Genomic DNA, 20,244 nt, shown 5'->3' with positions numbered 1-20,244 from the left:
AGCATTATTTTACAATTTGGCTTTTCAAAAATAGCATTTTTTGAAAAATCGTGAAAATGTGTGCAAATCTTTGAATATATGTATATTTTTGAAGCGAACATTTGTAACTCAAATCTTTGCTTATGGGGGTCCCTGGAACAAAATATTTTGAGATGGGGGTCTGCGGCCAAACACATCATTTTGGGGGTCCTTGATATGAAAACGAGCACCACTGATATAGCAACATAACTTTTTTAGGATTTTGAAGAAATTAGTAGAATCGGCCTCAGTTAAACTCCTGCTTAGTGATTTGTAAACTCACCAGAATGTTCACAAGGAAAAAAACGTTATTAAACCTTGCCTTATTCTCGTCCGCCAGGCGACTCCGACAGTCCGCTGGACCTGTCACGACCCGACACCGTGGTGGTGAGCAGCGACCCCAAGCAGGACCACAACTACAGCAGCATGGCGCTGCAGCGCTGCTCCTCGCGCTCCTCGTCCTCCTCGATGTCCTCCCTGGACGACGGGGGCGGCTGCGGCGGCGGAGGAGACCACGGGCAGACCCGGCGCGCCGGCAGCGAGGGCTTCCACAGCGACACGGAGGACTCGGACCTCTGGGACGAGAGGGGCCCAGCCGCCCCGGCCCCCCAACAACAACAACAGCCGCCGCCCGCGCGACGCGCGAACCCCCCCTCCGCCGCCGCTGCCGCCAAGCAGTGGCCCGCGGGCAAGAGGGCGCGGCGCGAGGCCAAGCCGGAGCTGGACGAGGAGCTGAAGGAGGCGGCCGGCTCTCTGCTGCACCTGGCCGGCGTACGCAGCTGTATGGAGGTCTCCAAACGCACTGTCAAGAGCAAAAAACTGAGCAGGAAATGAAGATTTTTTTTCTCATCATCATCAGACTCCTGACCCCCCGTTGGTCCCCCTTAGCCTCATGACCCCCGATTATTATGTGTCCTGGTTGTGCCTCCTTCTCCTTATCCGAACGCTGATTGGCCATTTTTTGAGCCTTTTTTTTTTTTTGTTTGTTTGTTTTTGGGGGGAAATCCCTCGTCTAAGAAAAACAAATGGCAATAGTATCGTTCACACAGGAGAACAAAGCCATATAGAGACTTTTGTAACTCGGGGGTTAACTGTTGGGTTTGGGCGTCTGGGCTATAATGGAGAAACGACATCATAATACCTATCCAAAACGACCTGCCCGCTTCCGCCGGACTACATCGTTGTGTGAGTCAAAGGATTCTTTCTCCTCAAAAAGACAAAAATGGGAAAAAGCTGAAGGTTTTATAACTCAAAGCGTTTGCATGCTTCCTCCTCGAACCTGTATCCTCTTCCAAGTGAATCTATTTATGAAGCAAGACGAGTGCATGTTTGTAAGAAACAAATTCTAACCTCCTGGTGTAGTCAGTTCCTCCTCCTTTTTGTGCTGAAGAAAAGAAGAAGAAGAAGAAGAGAAAAAAAAAGCCACTGTTTTTTTGAAAAAGGCATTCTTTGGTCTTTAAAGAGAGATGCAATAATTAATCCACAACCTTAACTGCTCTTTTTTAAACGTTGTTTAATGGTGGTATTTTTTTCCCTGGGTTGTGTACACTGGTTAAACCTTTGCATTTAAAGTGAATGAATGAAGTAGTAGTATTATGTTATCATATCATCAGCTAACCTCATTACATGTGAGTTTTTTGTCTTCTCTTTTTCAGGATTAGCACAGTGCGGTATATGTAATAGCAAAAATCAGCCACTGCCAAATGTAGTATCAAAGTTGTCTGTGAGTAGTTTGCGACGATTTTGTGAAGCCAAGTCCATTACAGTGCTATACAAAGGAAGGCTAATATACAATATCTCGCAAACACACTCAACTTATCGATCCCGCCTAATAGCCCATCTTTGTTTTTTTGTTTCTTTTGTGTGATTCGTGTACAAACGTTACAACAACTCGCCCTGTTCATTTTATCCTGCTCACAACCTATGCAAGGTGTAGTGCTTAGTCCAGTCCTTGGCATGGCAGATGTTAAACGATGTGCTAACAGAATATGCCACTAATAGATTTGCGAGGATGCGTGGTATGTATGCGTGTAATCATACATATGGGGATTAAGTGCATGTTTACTTGAGCCCAAGTCTGACACGGCTGGATATTGGCATGACGGGGAACGTGTTCTTATGTAGTCAGGTCTGGCTACCATTGCTCCAGTTCAAATATTGACCTATTAGTTATTCATACTGCCTGGGTCTGGGTAACCCCCTGATGTAAAGAAACGTAGAACGGCATTACTTACAGCTATACCGTAACACAGCCCAGCTATGGGACAATATGAGACAGAGGTAGGGTTGCGTTATGATTGGACGCTGAGTTGGGGAAATTCTTACGGGTCCATTTTTACGCTCGGAGTTAAATTGACATTGTTGGATTTTTTTATCTGTGATGTTTGTTTTGCTTTTTGGTCCTTTTTTAATACAGAGTGGGCTGAGAGAGAGTCGGAAGAAATAACCTCGGCCCTTTCATTTTCCTAATGCCTAATTTATACTTAGCCGTACCACGGCGTTCCATGCTGAAACTCCCAGCTCACGCTGTGACGCACTGCGATGCATTGTGAGCTTGTAGATCTGCTGTGTTTGCCGTGGGGCTCCGTTGTCATCGACAAAGTATATAAACCAGACTTAACATTTCCCTCATGAGTTAGTTGCCTCATATTTTCCCTGTGTGTTCTCCTCGGTGTTATCCCATGCACTTAGCGCTTTTTGATTTGGCCAAAAGCAAATCCACTGACATTGTAATGCATCATTTTGTTGATGCCGGTATGAACGGGAGGACTTATTTCTGTTGACTGATTATTGAGGGCAAGTTCATTCACTACTACTTTGGGGGGATTGGTCTTCTCGTTTCACGTGAACTAAAGTATAGAGAATCTAGACTGAAGAAGAAGTGGGAGACAATACAATACAGTCATTGCTAGAGAGAATTGAGCATGCATGTAATGGTGCCAAAGGGAATGTTCTTGCTCAGTCAATGGGTGAAATGTTACAGACTTTGTCCGGCGCTTGTGTTGTGTTTGTTGCACACGGCTCTGACTGGCTGACACGGTCTCCTCCTCTGTTCGTTCTTCCTCCTAGAACAAAATAAGGAAGTGGTGCGCTCTCCTCTTGTGAGCTGTGACACAGGGAGGTTGTTGTCAGTTGACTGCAACGCAGTTCAGTGAGAGGAAGTTGCGAGTGACTTATGGAGGAGAGAAAAAAAAGACCACAGTCTTCTTAACAAAAGTTGCATCACACAAAACTTCAAAAAGAATAGAGGAATAGGGTGGCAGTTGTCGCGAACCTGACGTGTATATTAACTTGTATTTCCTCTCATAAGGAAAAACAAACAAACATTGGGCTGAATCGCTTTTGTCGTGTCACACAATGACTGTTTAGTGTAGTTTTGCATGAACAGTGCCAAACATTTCCCTGTGCCACTGAAATTAAAACTGTTCAGGCCATTGACCATATTCACACGCCATGGGCCATACTACTTTTACAGCTACAATCTGTGATTTGTATGTGCATTGTTATGTCCTAACTACAATAACGATGGCGAAAGATTTAATTGAGATTGTCAACCAGTACAGTAGGTTTCCTGGCAACAGGGTCGAAATGTTCTCAGGGAGACCCAACCTCCAACCACTACTGCAGATATGTTAATTATAATGTATTAACATGCTCTATCGTACAGACTGGTTAAAATAACCTTTTTATGTAATAAAATAAGTCCCTGATTATAGCTTAACCCATTAAGACCTGGAACGCATCTGTGTCATTTTTAGATTTCTTTGGCTATTCAAAAATAGCAGATCTACAAGCTCATAGCGCGGCACCGAGTGCCGCGCTATGAGCTTGTAGATCTGCTATTTTTGAAAAATCGTGAAGATTTGTGCAATTCTTTGAATGTATATATTTTTAAAGCAAACATTTTACCTCAAACCTTAGTTTCTTGGGATTCCACAAATGTCTTCTGTGGTTCTCAAACTTTTTTCATGTTGAGGACCGCCATTTGGCCGACAAAATATTTTGTTGCAGGGACCCCCCCCAGAAGCAAATAATGGAGTTAAAAATGTTCGCGTTAGAAAAAAAAATATATATTCAAAGATTTGTGCAAATTTTCACGATAAAAAAAAAAAAAAGATTGCCAAAGTTGCTAAAATGACACAGATGCGTTCCCGGTCTTAATGGGTTGTAGTCATACAGTACACCGTCGGGGTGGGGTGTCCGACCCCCCACCCCCCCCAAGTATGACGTTAAAAGCAAATGGTTGATGTGTGAATATGGTCCGTGGTCACCCTGTTCTCCTGTTGCCAGAGTTTAGCTATGTGCAGGGACGTGCACAGATAGACTCTAGGTGGTGCTAGAGCACCTGCCCTTTGCCCTCTTGACCAGAAGGGCCCTTTTGAAAAAAAAGGGCACTTCAGCAGGGGTCTTCAACAGGGGGTCCGGGACCCCTAGGGGGTCCTCAGAGTTACTACAGGGGGTCCGCCAAATCTTTATGTGATATGATTTTTCTTTTTACCATAACCACTCGAAACCTAGCATCCCTTTTCTGAGGAGAACTTTAGCCACAAATAGCAGATCTACAAGCTCACAACGCCTCGCGCTGTGGGCTTGTAGATCGGCTATTTTTGGCAAAGAGGTATAGGTGTAGAGGGAAAAAAGAGCAGACCAAGTAAACAAAAAAAAGTATAATTTACTTGAGCACCTGCCCCTCAAAATGTCTGTGCACGCCACTGGTCAGTAGCATTTTGCCCCCAGTTTTCAGACTCACTCACAGGAGGAAATGGAAGAGGAATCTTGACCACCAGTACAGTGACAAACCAAACCAAACCTTTGGTTTACTCTTTTTTTTGTTGTTGTTTTAGACTGGGGAACTATTTAGAAGTAAAGACTCAGTTCTTTAAAAAAAAATGTGCATACACTGGTCTCGTTTAGCTGTGAAAAGAAAGAACAAATATGTTGTTCATTTAATCATAAAGCTATTTATGACATTAATTTATGGGTTTATTGAAATATAATAATTTCGTATAATTGTAATTTGAAAGGAGTGACTTCTGCTATAGGCACATTTCTTTTCTCCCTTTTGAATTCATCTCGATAAATAAGAATATTGTTTTCTTTTTCCTTTTACTTTGTTTCACTGCAATACAACTATTTCTTTTAATGATTTTATAGCAACAGAATACACTTTTATTTTGCCAATGTTCATCGTCTATAAGCGGGTGTTTTTGTTTTAACCATAACTGCCAGGCCTGATGTTTTGTCCTTTTTTTGTGAGATTGGTTTAGAAACCCATTGATTAACATATTGATCCCGAAACCTTTATGTTGCCAAAAAGGATGTACAGAGACAGCAGGGGTAGACTTTTCAGATGGACAGACATTCCCCATGTTGGATTTCTCGAATGGAGTTAATTTAATAATTTTAAAACCTTTATTTGATATATGGTTTATCTTATTTTAATTATTTTAATTATTATTATTTTTGTTTGACAAAAAAAAAAAGTGAATCACAAGCTAAATTTGTTGGTAATCTTCCCACATATAGGGATAATTTCCATCATCGAAATAATTGAACTCTCACTGCCATTGATAACTCATGCTTCCAAGTATTGTTTTGTGGTGTTTGAACAGCTATTTTGAACACCTCAAAACCATAAAAAAAGACTTATAACGTATTCCCCCAGGCTGCTGCTTTGTCAAACTTAAGTCTGAGTGTAAGGGAGGGGCCGGTGAGGAATTCTAGTGCTTGTTCTTTCTGTAGCACTTGCAAGAGAAATACTCTGTTTGTGTCAAAAGTTTTATACTTAGTTGTACGATGGTTCGATGCAATGCCTTGTGAGCTTGTAGATCGGCTGTTTTTTTTTTTGCGGTGTGACAAGGTTGTACGGCGAGAGTATAACTTTTAGGCATGATTCTGACTGAGTGAATGTTAGAAGAGCTACCTAATACTTAATGGTGACCCTGGACTTGTGCAACCTGAAAACTGCATATGACTGCTTCATTGCTTGACAGCTGTTATTGGAATACTAAAGTGATTTTTATTTTTCAAAAATTGTGTTGCAATCATTATGGTAATGATGAGCATTTTTTTTTTGTTGCATTTGACTAAAGCTGCCAACCCAGTATCTGTTCGTGTCAGTTTGTCTGTCCTGTCTGTTAGACAGACACCTTTTTTGGTTTTTGTATGCTAACCTCTGTTGATAAAATGTTTATAAAATTTATTTTCGCCAAAGATATGCAATTGCATTATATATGGTATTACAAAAATAATAATAAAACGTTCTGGTTTTATCACAGTGGGCATCTGGGTTTCTTTTGTACCGGATTGCAGTGTTTCTAACATAGGCCTATTATCAGCAAATAGCCTATGCTAAAACAAGACATTAAATCCTGTTGTCTTACTTTCATCATACTTTTTCTTGTGGGTGCTAATTTCTTGATCAACATTGCCACCTACTGTGTAGGTGACACGATTAAAATGATAACCACCTATAATAGTCCCATCTACTTTATCTAAAGCATTGGTTCTCAAAGTGGGGTCCGGGGACCCCCAGGGGTCCTTGAGGGAGTTCCAGGGGGTCCCCAGCTAAATGATGGATAGTTAGGAACCAAATGGACCCTCATGGGTCTGTAACTCTGAGAGTGTACAAATGGAACCAAACGGACCCTAACGGGTCCGTTTGGTTCCATTTGTACACTCTCAGAGTTAAATGAACATTGATTTTACAATATGAATTGGGGTCCCAGAGATAGAAATGCCATAAAATAGGGGTCCGTAGCCGTATGCATGTCAAACTGGGGGTCCTTCAATTAAAATGGTTGAAAATTGACTGCTAGACCTGTCAAAATTATCTCTTATGGGGGGGTCCGTGGCATATCTTTTCAAATGGGGGTCCGCGGGCTAATAAGTGTCAATTTGGGGGTCCTTGACATGCAAAAGTTTGAGAACCACTGATCTAAAGTAGCTTGCACTGCTGTGTTACTAGGCCTAGTTCATTGTGTGTTGCAGTTTGCAAGTATTTCTTTCAGCCTGTTCAGACTGCACAAGCCCTTCAACAATGCTGTGCTTGCTTTATACCGACCCTTCCATTTCATTTTCATGTCTTTTTTTCTTTAGAACGTCAACACGTTAAGTAGGTAAGTTGCCAGAACAGACACATCCAGCCCTGTCGTTAGTTTTTTGATTTCCAAGGCTGTGGTGTTGCCTTTTGATGGATGCATCATCAGATGTCCTAACGACACTTCTCTGTAAGTTAATTAGTCATGGCGGACCGCAGGATTGAACACAGCGTGACCCCGAACAAGGGGTTGTCTGACTAGCCCCCAGGCTCATTGGCACGGCTTCTATTGTTCAGTGTGGAGTCCTCTCTGTGTGTGTGTGTGTGTGTGTGTGTGTGTGTGTGTGTGTGTGTGTGTGTGTGTGTGTGTGTGTGTGTGTGTGTATTGGACAGGGGGCTTCTCCCTACTGACTGCCTCAATTCAGCTAGAACACTTTGTTTCTCAACGTCTGGCCCGGGGGCCCACGAGGGGTCCAAATATGGGACCTTCACAGATCTATACAAATGGAAATATTTTTTTCATCTCTGGGAACCCCAATCTACACTAAAAATTCTCAGTGTTAATTTAACTGAGTGTGCAGAAAATGGAACCAAAATTGTGGTTCCATTTGTGCACTTCTCAGTTATACAGACCTGTAAAAGGGTTCCATTTTGACCCCCTGGGGGTCCCCGGGCCTGACGTTGAAGAACCCAGTGAGCTGGAAATCAGAGCAGCAGCACTACCTCCCTCCTCCCCCCCCTCTTCCCACATGGCCCTAGCAACCACGCCACGCCGACAGTTGCCAGGCAACCAGACAATACCGGAGCCACTGGCTGCGGGCTTTAGTCTGTGAGTGAATGTGAGTGAGAGTTTATGTTTTGCCAGTATCCCTTTTTTAAGATCACAGAATGATATATCAACAACAAGAGAGCAAAAGGTTTTTTATTCATCATCAAAAGAGAAGTCAACAAGCCCTGTCTGCTGGGAACGTATTGACAGAATTGACTGCTGGTAGTCTAGACTATATTTAAACCCTGTCCCAATTGTGAGTCATGACGACTGTGTTGTGTGAAGGCTGAAAATATAATTATTATGAATGAAGCGCAGTGGTGTAAAGTAACTAAGTACATGTACTCAAGTACTGTACTTAAGTGCAATTTTGAGTTTTTGTTTTTTTTACTTTACTAGAGTATTTCAAATTGTCTATATTTTTAATTCTACTCCACTACATCTCAGAGGCAAATATTGTACTTTTACTACACTACAATTATTTGAAACCTTATGTTACTTTAGTTAGTTTGGTTCCATTTGTAGGCTACACTCTCTTGAGTTACAGACCCATAATGGTCCATTTGGTTCCTAGCTATCTATCATTTAGCTGGGGACCCCCTGGAACTCCCTCAAGGACCCCTGGGGGTCCCTGAACCCCACTTTGAGAACTACTAGGGCTAGTGGATGTCATGATGAGTCGCATTTCATTGGAATTCTGTGTGAAACAACAAGGCCACTGATATCTTCGGGGAAAACACCAATTCTATGCCTCACACACTAGGGTACAGTGACCCACTTCTGGTTCAGACCTCACACCCCCTATGGGCATATCCATTACCACTACAATAATAATAATAAATAATAATGAAAATGATAAAACAAGGTTTCAAAGTGCTTTAAAGAGAACACGATAAATATCAAACAACTAAGCAGCCAAGACGAGGTAAGTAAATAGGACAATATAATGGAAAGATGCTAAAAGGTTTCTAGTATTATCACAGATAAAACTGGGACTACATGGGATTATCCTGGAATTGAGACATTCATCTGTGCATTAACATGCAGATGACCCCACAATGGTGTAGGATTATTTACCAGTTGGAAGCAGCACGCATGTTAGTTGACCTTGTATTTGAACTGTAGGCCTACTTTCATGTGCTTTTTTTCTGCAAACTTCTAAATAAAGAATTCAATCAATCAATAGTCTCACTCGACATTATTATAGTCTTGTTTCTTTCCACTTAGAATAGCCTAATTTAAGACCTTGTAAAAACTATTATTATTATTATTTACTACTGTCATTAAAGCTTCACTATGTAACTTTCCTCTTCTGGCCCGGATTTGAAACTGGTTTCCTGTGCAAGTATGCTGACATTTTTACCATTGAGCAAATAGAGCCGGCCTGCTTGCTCAGGGGATAAATTGAATTGGGGTTCCAGGGGGTCCCCAGCAAAATGTGATTAAATAATCATCAAAATCAGTTTAACCATCTGCTATTTTCAAGGAATCTCGAAATTGTTTTAAAATCTTTGGAATATGTTTGAAACATTAACACCACAAATCTTGTATGGGGGTCCCTGGCACAAACTATTTTCAAATGGGGGTCCGTACCAAAAAAGATATACATTTGGGGGTCCTTGATATGAAAAGGTTTGAGAACCCCCCAGATAAATGTGATGAAATAAACTTCCCAAACAATTAGAGACTTTAATTATTTTTTTTTGCTAGACATCCAAACGCTAGAGGGCAGTGTTGGTTTGTATAGTTTCATTATTGGACCTTTGAACTGTGTGGGACTTCTCTTTCTGGCAGCGTTGCCATGTCTGCTTATTACAAGCTTGTTTTTCCGTTAAGTTGCTTGTAAATATTGGTAGTTGCGGGTTGTGGTTTTTTTAGGCTTGTTTCTAAAGTTTAGTTGCTTATTTGGTCTCGTTTGGGCTGATTCATATTTAAACCAGTGGTTCTCAATCTCAAATATTGTCATATCAAGACCCCCAAGTATTTGTCCCTTAATCCCCCCATCTATTTTTTTTGTGCCAGATTTGTGTAGTTTATAGATTTAAAAAAAAATCCAAATATTCCATTTTTATTTTCAAGATTTTCTTTTGAAAATAGCAGATCTACATGCTCAATCTGGCCATGTGGCCGTACGTTTCCTAGACCTGGCTGCTTGTTTCTCTCACAAAACCTGGCAACACTGTCTCTGGTGCGATGACAGAAAAAAAATGAAAGTAATGAGTGTGAGTTTAACGTGAAGGAGAGAGAGAGAGCCGTCAACTGTAAACTGTTGTTACTGATTCTCTACTGTACTGACACATTATTATTCATTATCTCATCTCCTGCTGGCGACGTCAGATCGTTGAAACTATAGTTTCCCGGGTGACACTGTTCTTATTTGTTGTGTTGTGTGACTCTTAAGCTAGTAGTCAGCAGGTAGCCTGGGATCAATTCCATTCTTGGGTTTCTGAATCTGGATCCGGTCTGGAGCGGAAATGACTTTACGTCATCAGGTGGCCGGAACCATTGACCGGAACCGCCGGCGACGCGCACCTCCAAAATGATTCCCCCCTAGTTTAAACATTGTTTTGTTTGGTATAATCGTGTCGTCTCTTTTAGTATAATGATTGTTTGATATGTCCATCTTTTATTACAACTCGTAGCGCGACTAGCGAGACTAAACTAATTGATTCGCATGTGTGTGGTGGGGAACAAAAACATTGTGACGCCAACCGGAACCAACCACCGTTTTTTTTTTAATCACACGGGCTCATTTTAGAAAGAATACACCAGGCTTTCCTGGAGATGCGAGACTAGTCAGCAGGTTAGCCAGTTAGCTTGATAGCATATCTGACTTTTCTCTCCAGATGATATCGGATGATCCCCAACCATAGCAGCCAGAGTCAATGATCGTTCCTCCTCCTCCGTCCTCCCCGGGTAACAACAACAATGCATCCGGCTTCAGTCACCCCGTCTGACGGGGGACACACACTCTAGTTGATGTCTATTAAATGCAGGGAATCCATAGCAAGTTGACGACTAGACTAGCCTGTCATCCTAGTAGCCGGGTAGGTAGGTAGGACTAGGTAGGTATAGCCTGTTTAAAACAGCTGTCACAACACAAGGCGAGAGGAGCAACTGTCTTGTCTGCTGGCTCTCCGTGGTTGTCTGGTGGTAGACAGCCTGGTAGCCATTATCTGTGTTCAGTACAGTAGTAGCCACTAAGCCAGAGAGCCAGAGGTTCCAGGATGGCTGCAGACCTGCAAGCAAAATACACCAAGTTGGCACAGGAGTATTCCAAGGTAATAAATGACCCGTTCAATATCTTAACGATTTGGCTGAATCAGTGGCTCTCAACCTGTGGGACTGTCTTGTGGGTATGTCAACCTGTGGTGGGTCCCCATTAGCTCTGGTCCATAGCCTAGACTCCTTCTAGGAGCCTAGAATCTAGGCTATGGACCAGAGCTAGGTCCCCATATGATGTGGGGATAGGGGGTGGAAGGGGGGGTCCCCCAGATGACAGTGAAGTGACAATTCAAGGACTTTTAATACCTCAAAAAGAAGGAAAGAAAAGAAAAAGATCAGTACTCCATCAAAATAAATCAACAAACTACACTATACAAATTGGTCAAACATTGGTCAAATTGTCAAATAATATAAGAAAGAGGCAAACATTGTGAAAATAGCAGATCAACAAGCTCACACTCGTCTATTTTCACAATAGTTATCTGTGGAACTGAGTCAAACTAAATGTAATGCCTCAACTTCTAAGTGATTATCGGGGTGGGGGGTCCCCTATTCAGATTATTTTGGGAGGTTGTGGCCTGAAAAGATTGAGAACCACTGGGCTAAATGATTCTCTCTCTTGTCTCATAAATTCCATATCCCCTGACTGACTGAATAGGGTTAGGGTTGGGCTCCTCCAAACTACAGTTTCATATTATATCCTCAATTTGACATGCCTTCCCCAATTAACTGGTTTCATAACCAACTTTTGTATCCATATGTGGCCTATATGGAATTGGCAGGATCAAACTTCACGATGATCTGGCAGACACTATAGCTGTCATTGTAATTTGATTTGTGCCGCATTACACTTTAGTTGAATGGAATATAGGTGAAAATTAAATAATTTGTTAATCATTACCACGTCTTTTGGCTTGGCCCCTGTCTTTACTAGTGTTTGAGATCAAAAGTCCCACTGTGTGTCACTGCTGAATCAGCGTTGAATGACAGCCTAGCAAAAATACCTACCTGGTTACAGAACATGAGAACGTGTAGTCGTGTTACTGTATGTTACTCCACCACTGGGCACACAGTGTTGCAGAAAATTGTGCACAATAATTATTTTGTACGAGATTTTGATTGATTGAATACTTTATTAGTTAGAAATGTAAACAGGCACGTGGTACATGTACGACATTAAGGTTAAAACGATAACACAAAAAAGTCCTGTGTTCTCTCCTCCGCGTCACCCATGCCCACTTCCCCCTGTCAGGTGATAAGAAGCGGCCTGCTCACTCCCCGTGCGTTGAAAGAAGCATGAGCTCAGTTCGGGGCTCTCCCCAGGCTGGCAGAGGGAGAGTAGCGTCCAGGATTACAAGCTTGGGCATTGGCACTGGGTGAAAAAATGGGATACAAAATCGTGGGATAAAAAGAAAAAAAAATGTCCCGAGGACTTGTTTCCATTGTGGTTTCCTATGTATTCAATTCATCAACAACAGATAAACGGATCATAGCTATCATCATTATCTTATCTTGTTTCTGACATGTGGGGGAAACATTGTACAGTGTGTGTCATTTTGTGTGGACCACTACTACACATTGTTTTTCTACCCTTTGTCACGGTCAGCTGACAACACGTGTTGCTGCTGTTTCCTGTTCATCTGGTGGGCCTATAAATCTCCCTGTTAGCGGTGCACTGGTCCATATCCTGCTCAAGAAGTGCTGACTCTATTGTTTAACTCGTGATTCGGCAACAATTCATTGTAAACGCCTACAAAACATGTAGTAGTACTACAGGAGGAGATGAGTTATGAAAGCTGTGAAAACGCTCGGAGGGATGATTGATAAAGATGACATAATTTTCTTCACTTGAACCCATTAAAACCGGGACCGCATCTGTGTAACCACTTAAACCATTATTTATTTATACTTTGGCTATTCAAAAATAGCAGATCTACAAGCTCATAGCGCGGCACTGAGTGCCGCGCTATGAGCTTGTATATCGGCTATTTTTGAAAAATAGTGAAAAGTTGTGCAAATCTTTGAATTTTTTCAAGCTAAAATGTTTTACTCAAATATTTACTTCTGGGGGTCTCTGGAACAAAATATTTTGAGATGGGGTCCACAGCCAAATACATATAATGTTGGGGGTCCTTGACAAAAAGTTTGAGCACCACTGATAATAGCAACATGGATTTTTCAGAAAACTATTTAGAAGACATTTGTAGAATCGGAACCTCAGGCCTTAATGGGTTAAGTTGAAAGGTTGTTCAAGAAAGCCTTTTCATAAACCTCCATTAAGAACATTTTAGCCTATTCTCTTTTATTACCTGTTGCAGTAATGTGTGGTTCCCTCTATAACCTTTCTATTATTATATTTCAAATAGAAAGGGAGCTTAATGAGGTTTATATAAAGCTCATTATTGTTATTAATAGACATCTGGGCCATGCGCTCCCAAGCTGTTGGCTGTGTTGTATACGTCTCTCTCTCTACAACATGTCCTGTCTGTTGTTCTGTTCAGCTCCGTGCCCAGAACCAGGTCCTGAAGAAGGGAGTGGTGGATGAACAGGCCAACTCCGCCTCACTGAAGGTAAATCATTAACCAATTTCAACAATAGGTAGGTAGGTACTTTATTCATTCCCGAGGGGAAATTAAGATGTTACAGCAGCTCTCATAGAGACATCAATAAAAACACATTATGATAAAAAAAATACATCTAAAATAGGCATCTAAGCATAGTCAACCTACAATATTAAAAATTGACAGACCAAACACTACTAAAGAGTCCGATGGCTTGCATACCACTACATCCCCCATCCTAATCAACAAGATGAGGAGTTGTACAGTCTTATATCTCCTATAGAGCTCCTTCTTGCAACTTGGATGTAACAGTCTGTTGCTAAAGGAGCTTTTCTGCCCTGCCACAGGATTATTATTTCTTTTTTTAAAGATTTCTTTTTGGGATTTTATGCCTTTATTTGACAGGACAGTAGGCATGCAGCAAAGGCCGTCGGGATCGAACCCGCGACGCCCTGTCAGGCTACATTGAGCCGAGGTGCCTGGACCGCTACGCCAGCGGGCCAGGCCCTTGCTACAGGATTTTATTGTCACATGCAATTACAATTCAGCTGTGGCAACATTGCAGGCAGTTTTCACTGGCGCCTGCAATGTTGCTTGTGCTTAACGCCTTCTCAACAGTGCGGACACAAATTTAAAATACAATAAAAAAAGACGTAGACAGCTACAGTACATTAGCCCTGATGATAACGTGTGTTGTTGCTTTTCCCTCCTCAGGACCAGCTGAAACAGAGGGATCAGAGCCTAAGGAAGGTGGAGCAAGAGATGGACAGCCTGAGCTTCAGGAACCAGCAGCTGGCCAAGAGAGTGGAGCTCCTGCAAGAGGAGCTGGTTGCAAGTGAAGCCAAGGGTAAAAAGGGCAAGGTAGGCTCAAGGCTACACAACTGGACAAAGAGGGGGTGGGGGGTAAACTGTGTGTGGTTCTTATCATCATAGACATATAAAGGCAGACGACGCCTCCTCCGGCTCTGAAGTGTCTGTATCTCAGGCGCCATTTTGGAGAAGGCAAGCTTCCTTGACTACTGGCCAATCACAGCGCATCTTTTCCGGGACTTGGCAGAATCTAGTTGTATAAAAATATAACAGGATATTTTTTATCCCGTTGATGATTGGCCAGTAGTCAGGAAGCTTATGGCGGCCGCGATACAGGTCGCTCCAATGAACTGCAGCGGCCAATGAGGTCTCTAGGTTTCTATATCTATGGTTGTTATTACCACCTCTGACGGAGTTGGGAGGAGTTTGTTTTTGCCCCATTCTGTTTGTTTGTTAGCAAAATGACTGCATAACGGATGGATTGCACCGTACTGAGTGCACTCTCTCTGGTTTGGATACCTGTGGTTCATGCAGTTTGGCTGCGTGAACCACAGTTTGGCACAAAATGTGGCACAAAGGATCCCAAGAGATCTTATCGTTACTATGCATGCAGTATGCACCATGTTTTCTTTCTCTCACCTCCAGAATAAAGGAGAGTCCCCGTCACAGCAAGGCCTGCAGACCCAGAATGTCTTCGATGAAGACCTGCAGAAAAAGATCCAGGAGAATGAGAGACTGCACATCCAGGTTAGCGGCTATCCGTTAACCAAAAATAGTAGATCTATAAGCTCACAACGCGTAGCATCGTGACACGTTATGAGCTTGTCGAGCTTGTTTTTGAAAAAAAAAAAGTTTTTGTTGGAACCAAAAATGACTATCTTTTCCTATAGCATGCACAATATAGGGATGCCTAGTTGCCAGTGCAAATTCTTCCCAGAACACCCGTAATACCAATTATGCCATTATGTCCATTAGCTCACTGCATCCAGAGCTAATGTGGAGTGTATCTGCTTTCAACACCAGTGTTAATCACTGAGTGTGTCTCTGCACACTGGATGTGGGCTGGTGAAGCTGACGCTGTGTCATCTGTCTCAAATTGATTGCTTCTGTGACCGGCTTGCATTTTTCACAGACAATTTTGGTTAGGGGGGGTAACACTGTGTATTCATCACCCGCCAAAAAGCCTGATATCTCCCCTGGCCAAGGGGGATTCCCTCTTGGCCTAGCAATAGATGTTTGGTGTCCCACGCAGTAGACCCCCGTTTGAATCTCAGGTGTTACACTGGGCTTTACAGAGTATGGTGATATGTGAAGCACTTTGTAACTCTGTTTTAAAAAGCACTGAGCCCCCCATTTGGAACCTCTACCTCCGCTACTCCTCCGAGATGAGGTCCCACACAGCTCGGCGCCTGTTGGGCGGGATATTTTCGAATACTTTCCACTGCATGATTCTTACCCTTTTCCGCACATCGTTTCCAAAAAGTAAAGGTTGTCCCCCCTGCTCTCAGATGTTTTAACTTCTAGCGGAAAAGAGAATCTAACTGACGGGTTGAAACAAGCGTTTAAATCGCTTATTTAGTCAGCCTGTGGCCAGTCAACCCCCGTCCGCATGCGCAGTACTGCTCCCGTAAGATTGCATTGGGAAAACATGGCCACAGGGCACAGGCTGACTAACAAGAGATTTAAACACTTGTTTCAACCCGTCACTTAGATGTTCTTTTCCGCTAGAAGTTAAAACATCTGAGAGAGAGCATATTAGAAAATGTCCCGCCCCACATGCACCGAGCTGTGTGAAACCTCATCTCGGAGCTATGTAGCGGAGGGAGAGAAGACAATGTGATGGCATGGTACTGTATGGACAGTGTAGAGACATTTACACTGGTAACCACTGGCAATAGGGTCTCTACTGCAAGAAGCCTAATGAAGCCTTTGTCAAACCTATTGTTTTTAAACCAAAGCCTTATATTTTCCTTCATAACGTTCTCGCTAGTCACCTCTACACACAGACGCACACTTGATGACGTCAACATGTCTGTTGAGCATCACATCAATGTCGACTCTACAACAGTGTAGCTGACTACTTTTGTAGCTTTTACTAGTGTGAACCAGTGTTGATTTCGTTGACTAAAACTATGACGAAAAATGTTCGTCAACTACCTTTTGTCACTGACGAAAACTAAATAAAAACTAAGCTATGATGATGACTAAAACTAACACTACATTTATTGACAATTTCGTCAACAAATACACATTTGACTAAAATGTCAGGAAGGGACTAGTGGAGAAGAGATCCAGTAGAACTAAAAGACAAGTAATCTTATGTTTGGTTGCGCTCGGGTGTTGCACTCTGAAAATAGCAGATCTACAAGCGCACAACGCGTCGCAGCGCGGCGCGTTGTGGGCTTGTAGATCGGCTATTTTCAGCATGCAACCAAGTGTAAAATCAGCCATTACGACGCCATCAAGGCACCACCAAAATACATTTTAGTCGACTATAATCTTATGTTGTTTAATCCACTAAATCTAGACTAAAACTAAAACATTTCAGATGACTAAAATATCACTAAAACTAAATGGAATTTTATTCAAAAGACTATGACTAAAACTAAATAAAAATGTGCTGTCAATTAATCAAACACTGCTGTGAACGCTGCATAACAGAAGTAACATACACGACATTGTGTCAGTAAATAGGTGTTTATAGAAGTCTGTGTCTTTTGTGTTTCCTCTTTCCTGGCATGGCACCTGTCAGTTCTATGAGGCCGGTGAGCAGCACAGGAAGCAGGAGACCGAGCTGAAGGCTCGGTTGGAACAGCTGGAGAGAGACACCGAGCAGCACCAGGCCGTGGTGGACGGACTCACCACCAAGTACATGGAAACCATCGAGAGGCTGCAGAGCGACAAGGCCCGCCTAGAGGTGAGGGGACATGGGAACAGTAACCTCGGAGGAAAGCCTGGTATTCGTTCCAAATCTAGACCACGCCTACTGAAAAAACAAAACAAAAAAGAATGCGGTGGTTCCGGTTGCTGGTTCCGGTTTTTCGTCTCGCTTTGTTTTGGTTCCCCCTGTTAGTTTCCCCAATCACCATTTAACACTTGGGGTGCCAGAGTTTTATTAAAAAAGTGTATGTTGAGGATTTTTAACCATTTTTGAACCTTTTTCAAGTACTCACAAAATATTTTCAGTGATCACCTTCCTCACGATGATCCCCTCATTACACACATAGAGGTCTCGTACAATCGGGGGAAAAAAATTAAAAACATTCGGTAATCCGTTCCATAGTTGCAGCCAGTTGAAAATAGTCAAAAATACATTGTAAAAAAAAAAGTACACAGGAGCCGAGATACAGGCTTTTGAAGTCATAAGTTAACCAGGAAGTGGATTAAAGTCTAAATCTTCGAAAAAAATGATATCTCCTGGTGCTGTGAAGAAAAAAAAAAGAAATGTTTTTTTTTTTTTTTTTCCATATTTTTTTCAAAAGATTATACGGTTTTGGCACTCCATGGTTGGATTTAAAAAGAAGTATATATACGGTTTTGGCACCCAATGTGTTAAATAATGAATCGAGTATAGCTACTGGTTTAGTCTCGCCAGTCGCTACGAGCCAACTATTCCTATAAGCTAAACCTCGCTGCATCAAGGGTTTTATTGGGTAGGCCCTAAAATTATGATGCCCTTGATCGCGGGGAATTCTTTTTTGGTGATACCGGCACCCTTGGTTCCGGCTGTTGGTTCCGGCCACCTGTTGACGTGCCTGATGACGTAAAGTTACTTCCGCACCCTACCGGATCAGAAACAAAAACATGGTATTGATCCATAGGAACAGAGACAGGGAGAGGATGAAGAGTAAAGCCTGATTTGTACCTAGTTGGATGCTGGTGTTAAGCGCCGAAATAGCTGATCTACAAGCTTAAAATCTGTCGCATGGCGATGCGTTGTGAGCTTGTAGATTGCCTGTTTTCATATATATAAATAAATATAAATTAAGTATGATTTATACTCCGTTTTACGACGGTGTCACTTGCCAAAATAAACAAATCCATAACAAGCGATGTGACAGGATATTTTCGCAAGCGACACCCTTGCATGGTGGTGTATGAATATAGCTTAATGTGTGTGTATATTCTTTTTTTTTTAAAGATTTGTTTATTGACAGAGTACAATGTACATCCATCCATTTTACATTTTTATTCAACAAAACAAGAAAAGAGACAATAGAAAAAAGAAAGCAAAAAGACAAAAAACAGCCCTCCCCCCAAACCCACCCTCCACCCCAGAATGACACAATAAACATCATTGACTACAACAATCTTAGCAGTAATTAGAACTTATAACCTCAACCAAGAGGAATTAATGAAGGCAAAATATCGAGAAAAGAGCCCCAAATTGTGTTGTAGGTCTCGGGTTTTCTCCTTACATTGTACAGGATCTTCTCAGGAGTACAATAAGAGGAAAGTTCATTCAACCAATGCTTTTGTGATGAAGAATTTTCAGATTTCCAATTCACTAGTTTAATTTTTTTCCCAGCCGTGCTGGCAAGTGAAACGAAATACCTCTTGTGAAAGTTCACATGAATTAAACTGACATCACCCAATATCCAAATCCTGGGGTCAAAAGGTATCTCATGACATCTGAAACAGTGGTTATAATGAACTTCCAAAAAATCAACCAAATATGCACAATTCCAAAGCATAGGAGTCAAATCACCTTCATTTATCTTACACCTCTGACACATGGCAGAAATAGTTCCATTGTTTTTATGTAGCCTTAGTGGAGTAAAATAAGTCCTGTGAAAGATATTGAATTGCATTTGTCTAATATGCTTCGTGGAGACCAGGGCTGTCTGAGCTCTTTCGAAGACGTTTCGCCAATCATCATACGTACATTCTAAATCAGCTTCCCACTTGCGTTTAAGGGACCAAAAGATTCCTATTTAATATACTGTATATGGAAGAGATTAACCCCCTGGTGGAGGAGATCAATGTGCTGAACATATGATCCTCCAGGGGTGATTTATTAGGAATAGACGGGAAATCTTTGCAGTTTTCTCTGACCCAGTGTCTGATTTGGAGATATTTGAAAATATTATGATTTGGCAAGTCCCCGACAGTCCAATACCATCAGCAATAGGGCGAGGGATGTTAGGTTTGTCCCATAACGGAGTCTTTCTCATATAAGAAATGTCTAATCCTAATAACTTGTGCGATTCTTGCCATGCCTCAAATGAGCACAAAATAATAGGATTCTTTGTTATTACAGAGAGGTTCTTCCTTGAGCCCAAAAAAAGGAACAGTCTTCAGAGGTGTGGAACCCAATTCCTTCTGTTCTAAAGAGAGCCTGTGTGTGTGTATATTGTGTCCTCTGGTAGGTGAAAGGCCAGACTCTGGAGAGGGAATCTAAAGAGTGCAGAATGCGAACAGAAGAGTGGTGAGTGTGCTTCCTTCATTTCCTCCTTCTCTGGTGGTTGAAAATAATTGAATCCATCCACACATGCTATATTGTTACCCTGACCCATTTATGTAGGATTCTAGTCTCAAAACTACTGTATCTCAACCAATAAGACCCTTATACAGGGCATATTAACCCCACAGAGAAAGTTGAGGTTATGTGTATATTTGTGACCAGGTGCAGGATAAAAATAATTAGTGCATGAAAAGAATATTTTTATTCTTTATAAATACAGGAGCTTGACTTCCATGGTGCAGATAATATATTTCCAAATATTTTGGCTTAAATTAACCATAGTAAACCATAGTCTAACCACAAAGACTTGTTGTTCAATATTATTGGTTTCTAAACAGCCCCCCTCCCTACTCTCCCC

The 20,244-nt window shown here is 41.9% G+C and overlaps 2 protein-coding genes and 1 long non-coding RNA gene across 3 annotated transcripts in view; all 3 read left to right on the top strand.

Moving 5' to 3' along the window:
* The window catches only part of foxn2a (forkhead box N2a), a 45,605-nt gene extending 41,826 nt beyond the window's left edge, over positions 1–3,779 (top strand). The window contains exon 6 of the mRNA XM_084075896.1: positions 359–3,779. Coding sequence (XP_083932022.1) covers positions 359–852 — 494 coding nt within the window. The 3' untranslated portion in view covers positions 853–3,779. The remainder of the gene's footprint in view (positions 1–358) is intronic.
* Positions 3,780–3,885: 106 nt separating this feature from the next.
* LOC311058950 lies at positions 3,886–6,290 on the top strand. Its single transcript, XR_014602106.1, has 2 exons — positions 3,886–4,329; positions 4,739–6,290. It is a non-coding gene; the product is annotated as an uncharacterized lncRNA (long non-coding RNA).
* A 3,891-nt stretch (positions 6,291–10,181) lies between these two features.
* The window catches only part of ppp1r21 (protein phosphatase 1, regulatory subunit 21), a 38,053-nt gene continuing 27,990 nt past the window's right edge, over positions 10,182–20,244 (top strand). The window contains exons 1-6 of the mRNA XM_084075691.1: positions 10,182–11,107; positions 13,553–13,621; positions 14,327–14,473; positions 15,068–15,169; positions 17,175–17,339; positions 19,792–19,850. Of these exons, the coding sequence (XP_083931817.1) occupies positions 11,054–11,107; positions 13,553–13,621; positions 14,327–14,473; positions 15,068–15,169; positions 17,175–17,339; positions 19,792–19,850 (596 nt within the window). The 5' untranslated portion in view covers positions 10,182–11,053. The remainder of the gene's footprint in view (positions 11,108–13,552; positions 13,622–14,326; positions 14,474–15,067; positions 15,170–17,174; positions 17,340–19,791; positions 19,851–20,244) is intronic.

The sequence above is a fragment of the Gymnoscopelus microlampas genome, assembly GCF_963454915.1.
Source record: "Gymnoscopelus microlampas genome assembly, chromosome: 13".
NCBI classification, from domain to species: Eukaryota; Metazoa; Chordata; class Actinopteri; order Myctophiformes; family Myctophidae; genus Gymnoscopelus; species Gymnoscopelus microlampas.
Note: the sequence above shows the minus strand (reverse complement) of the source record. Positions and strands in the feature narration are given on the sequence as shown.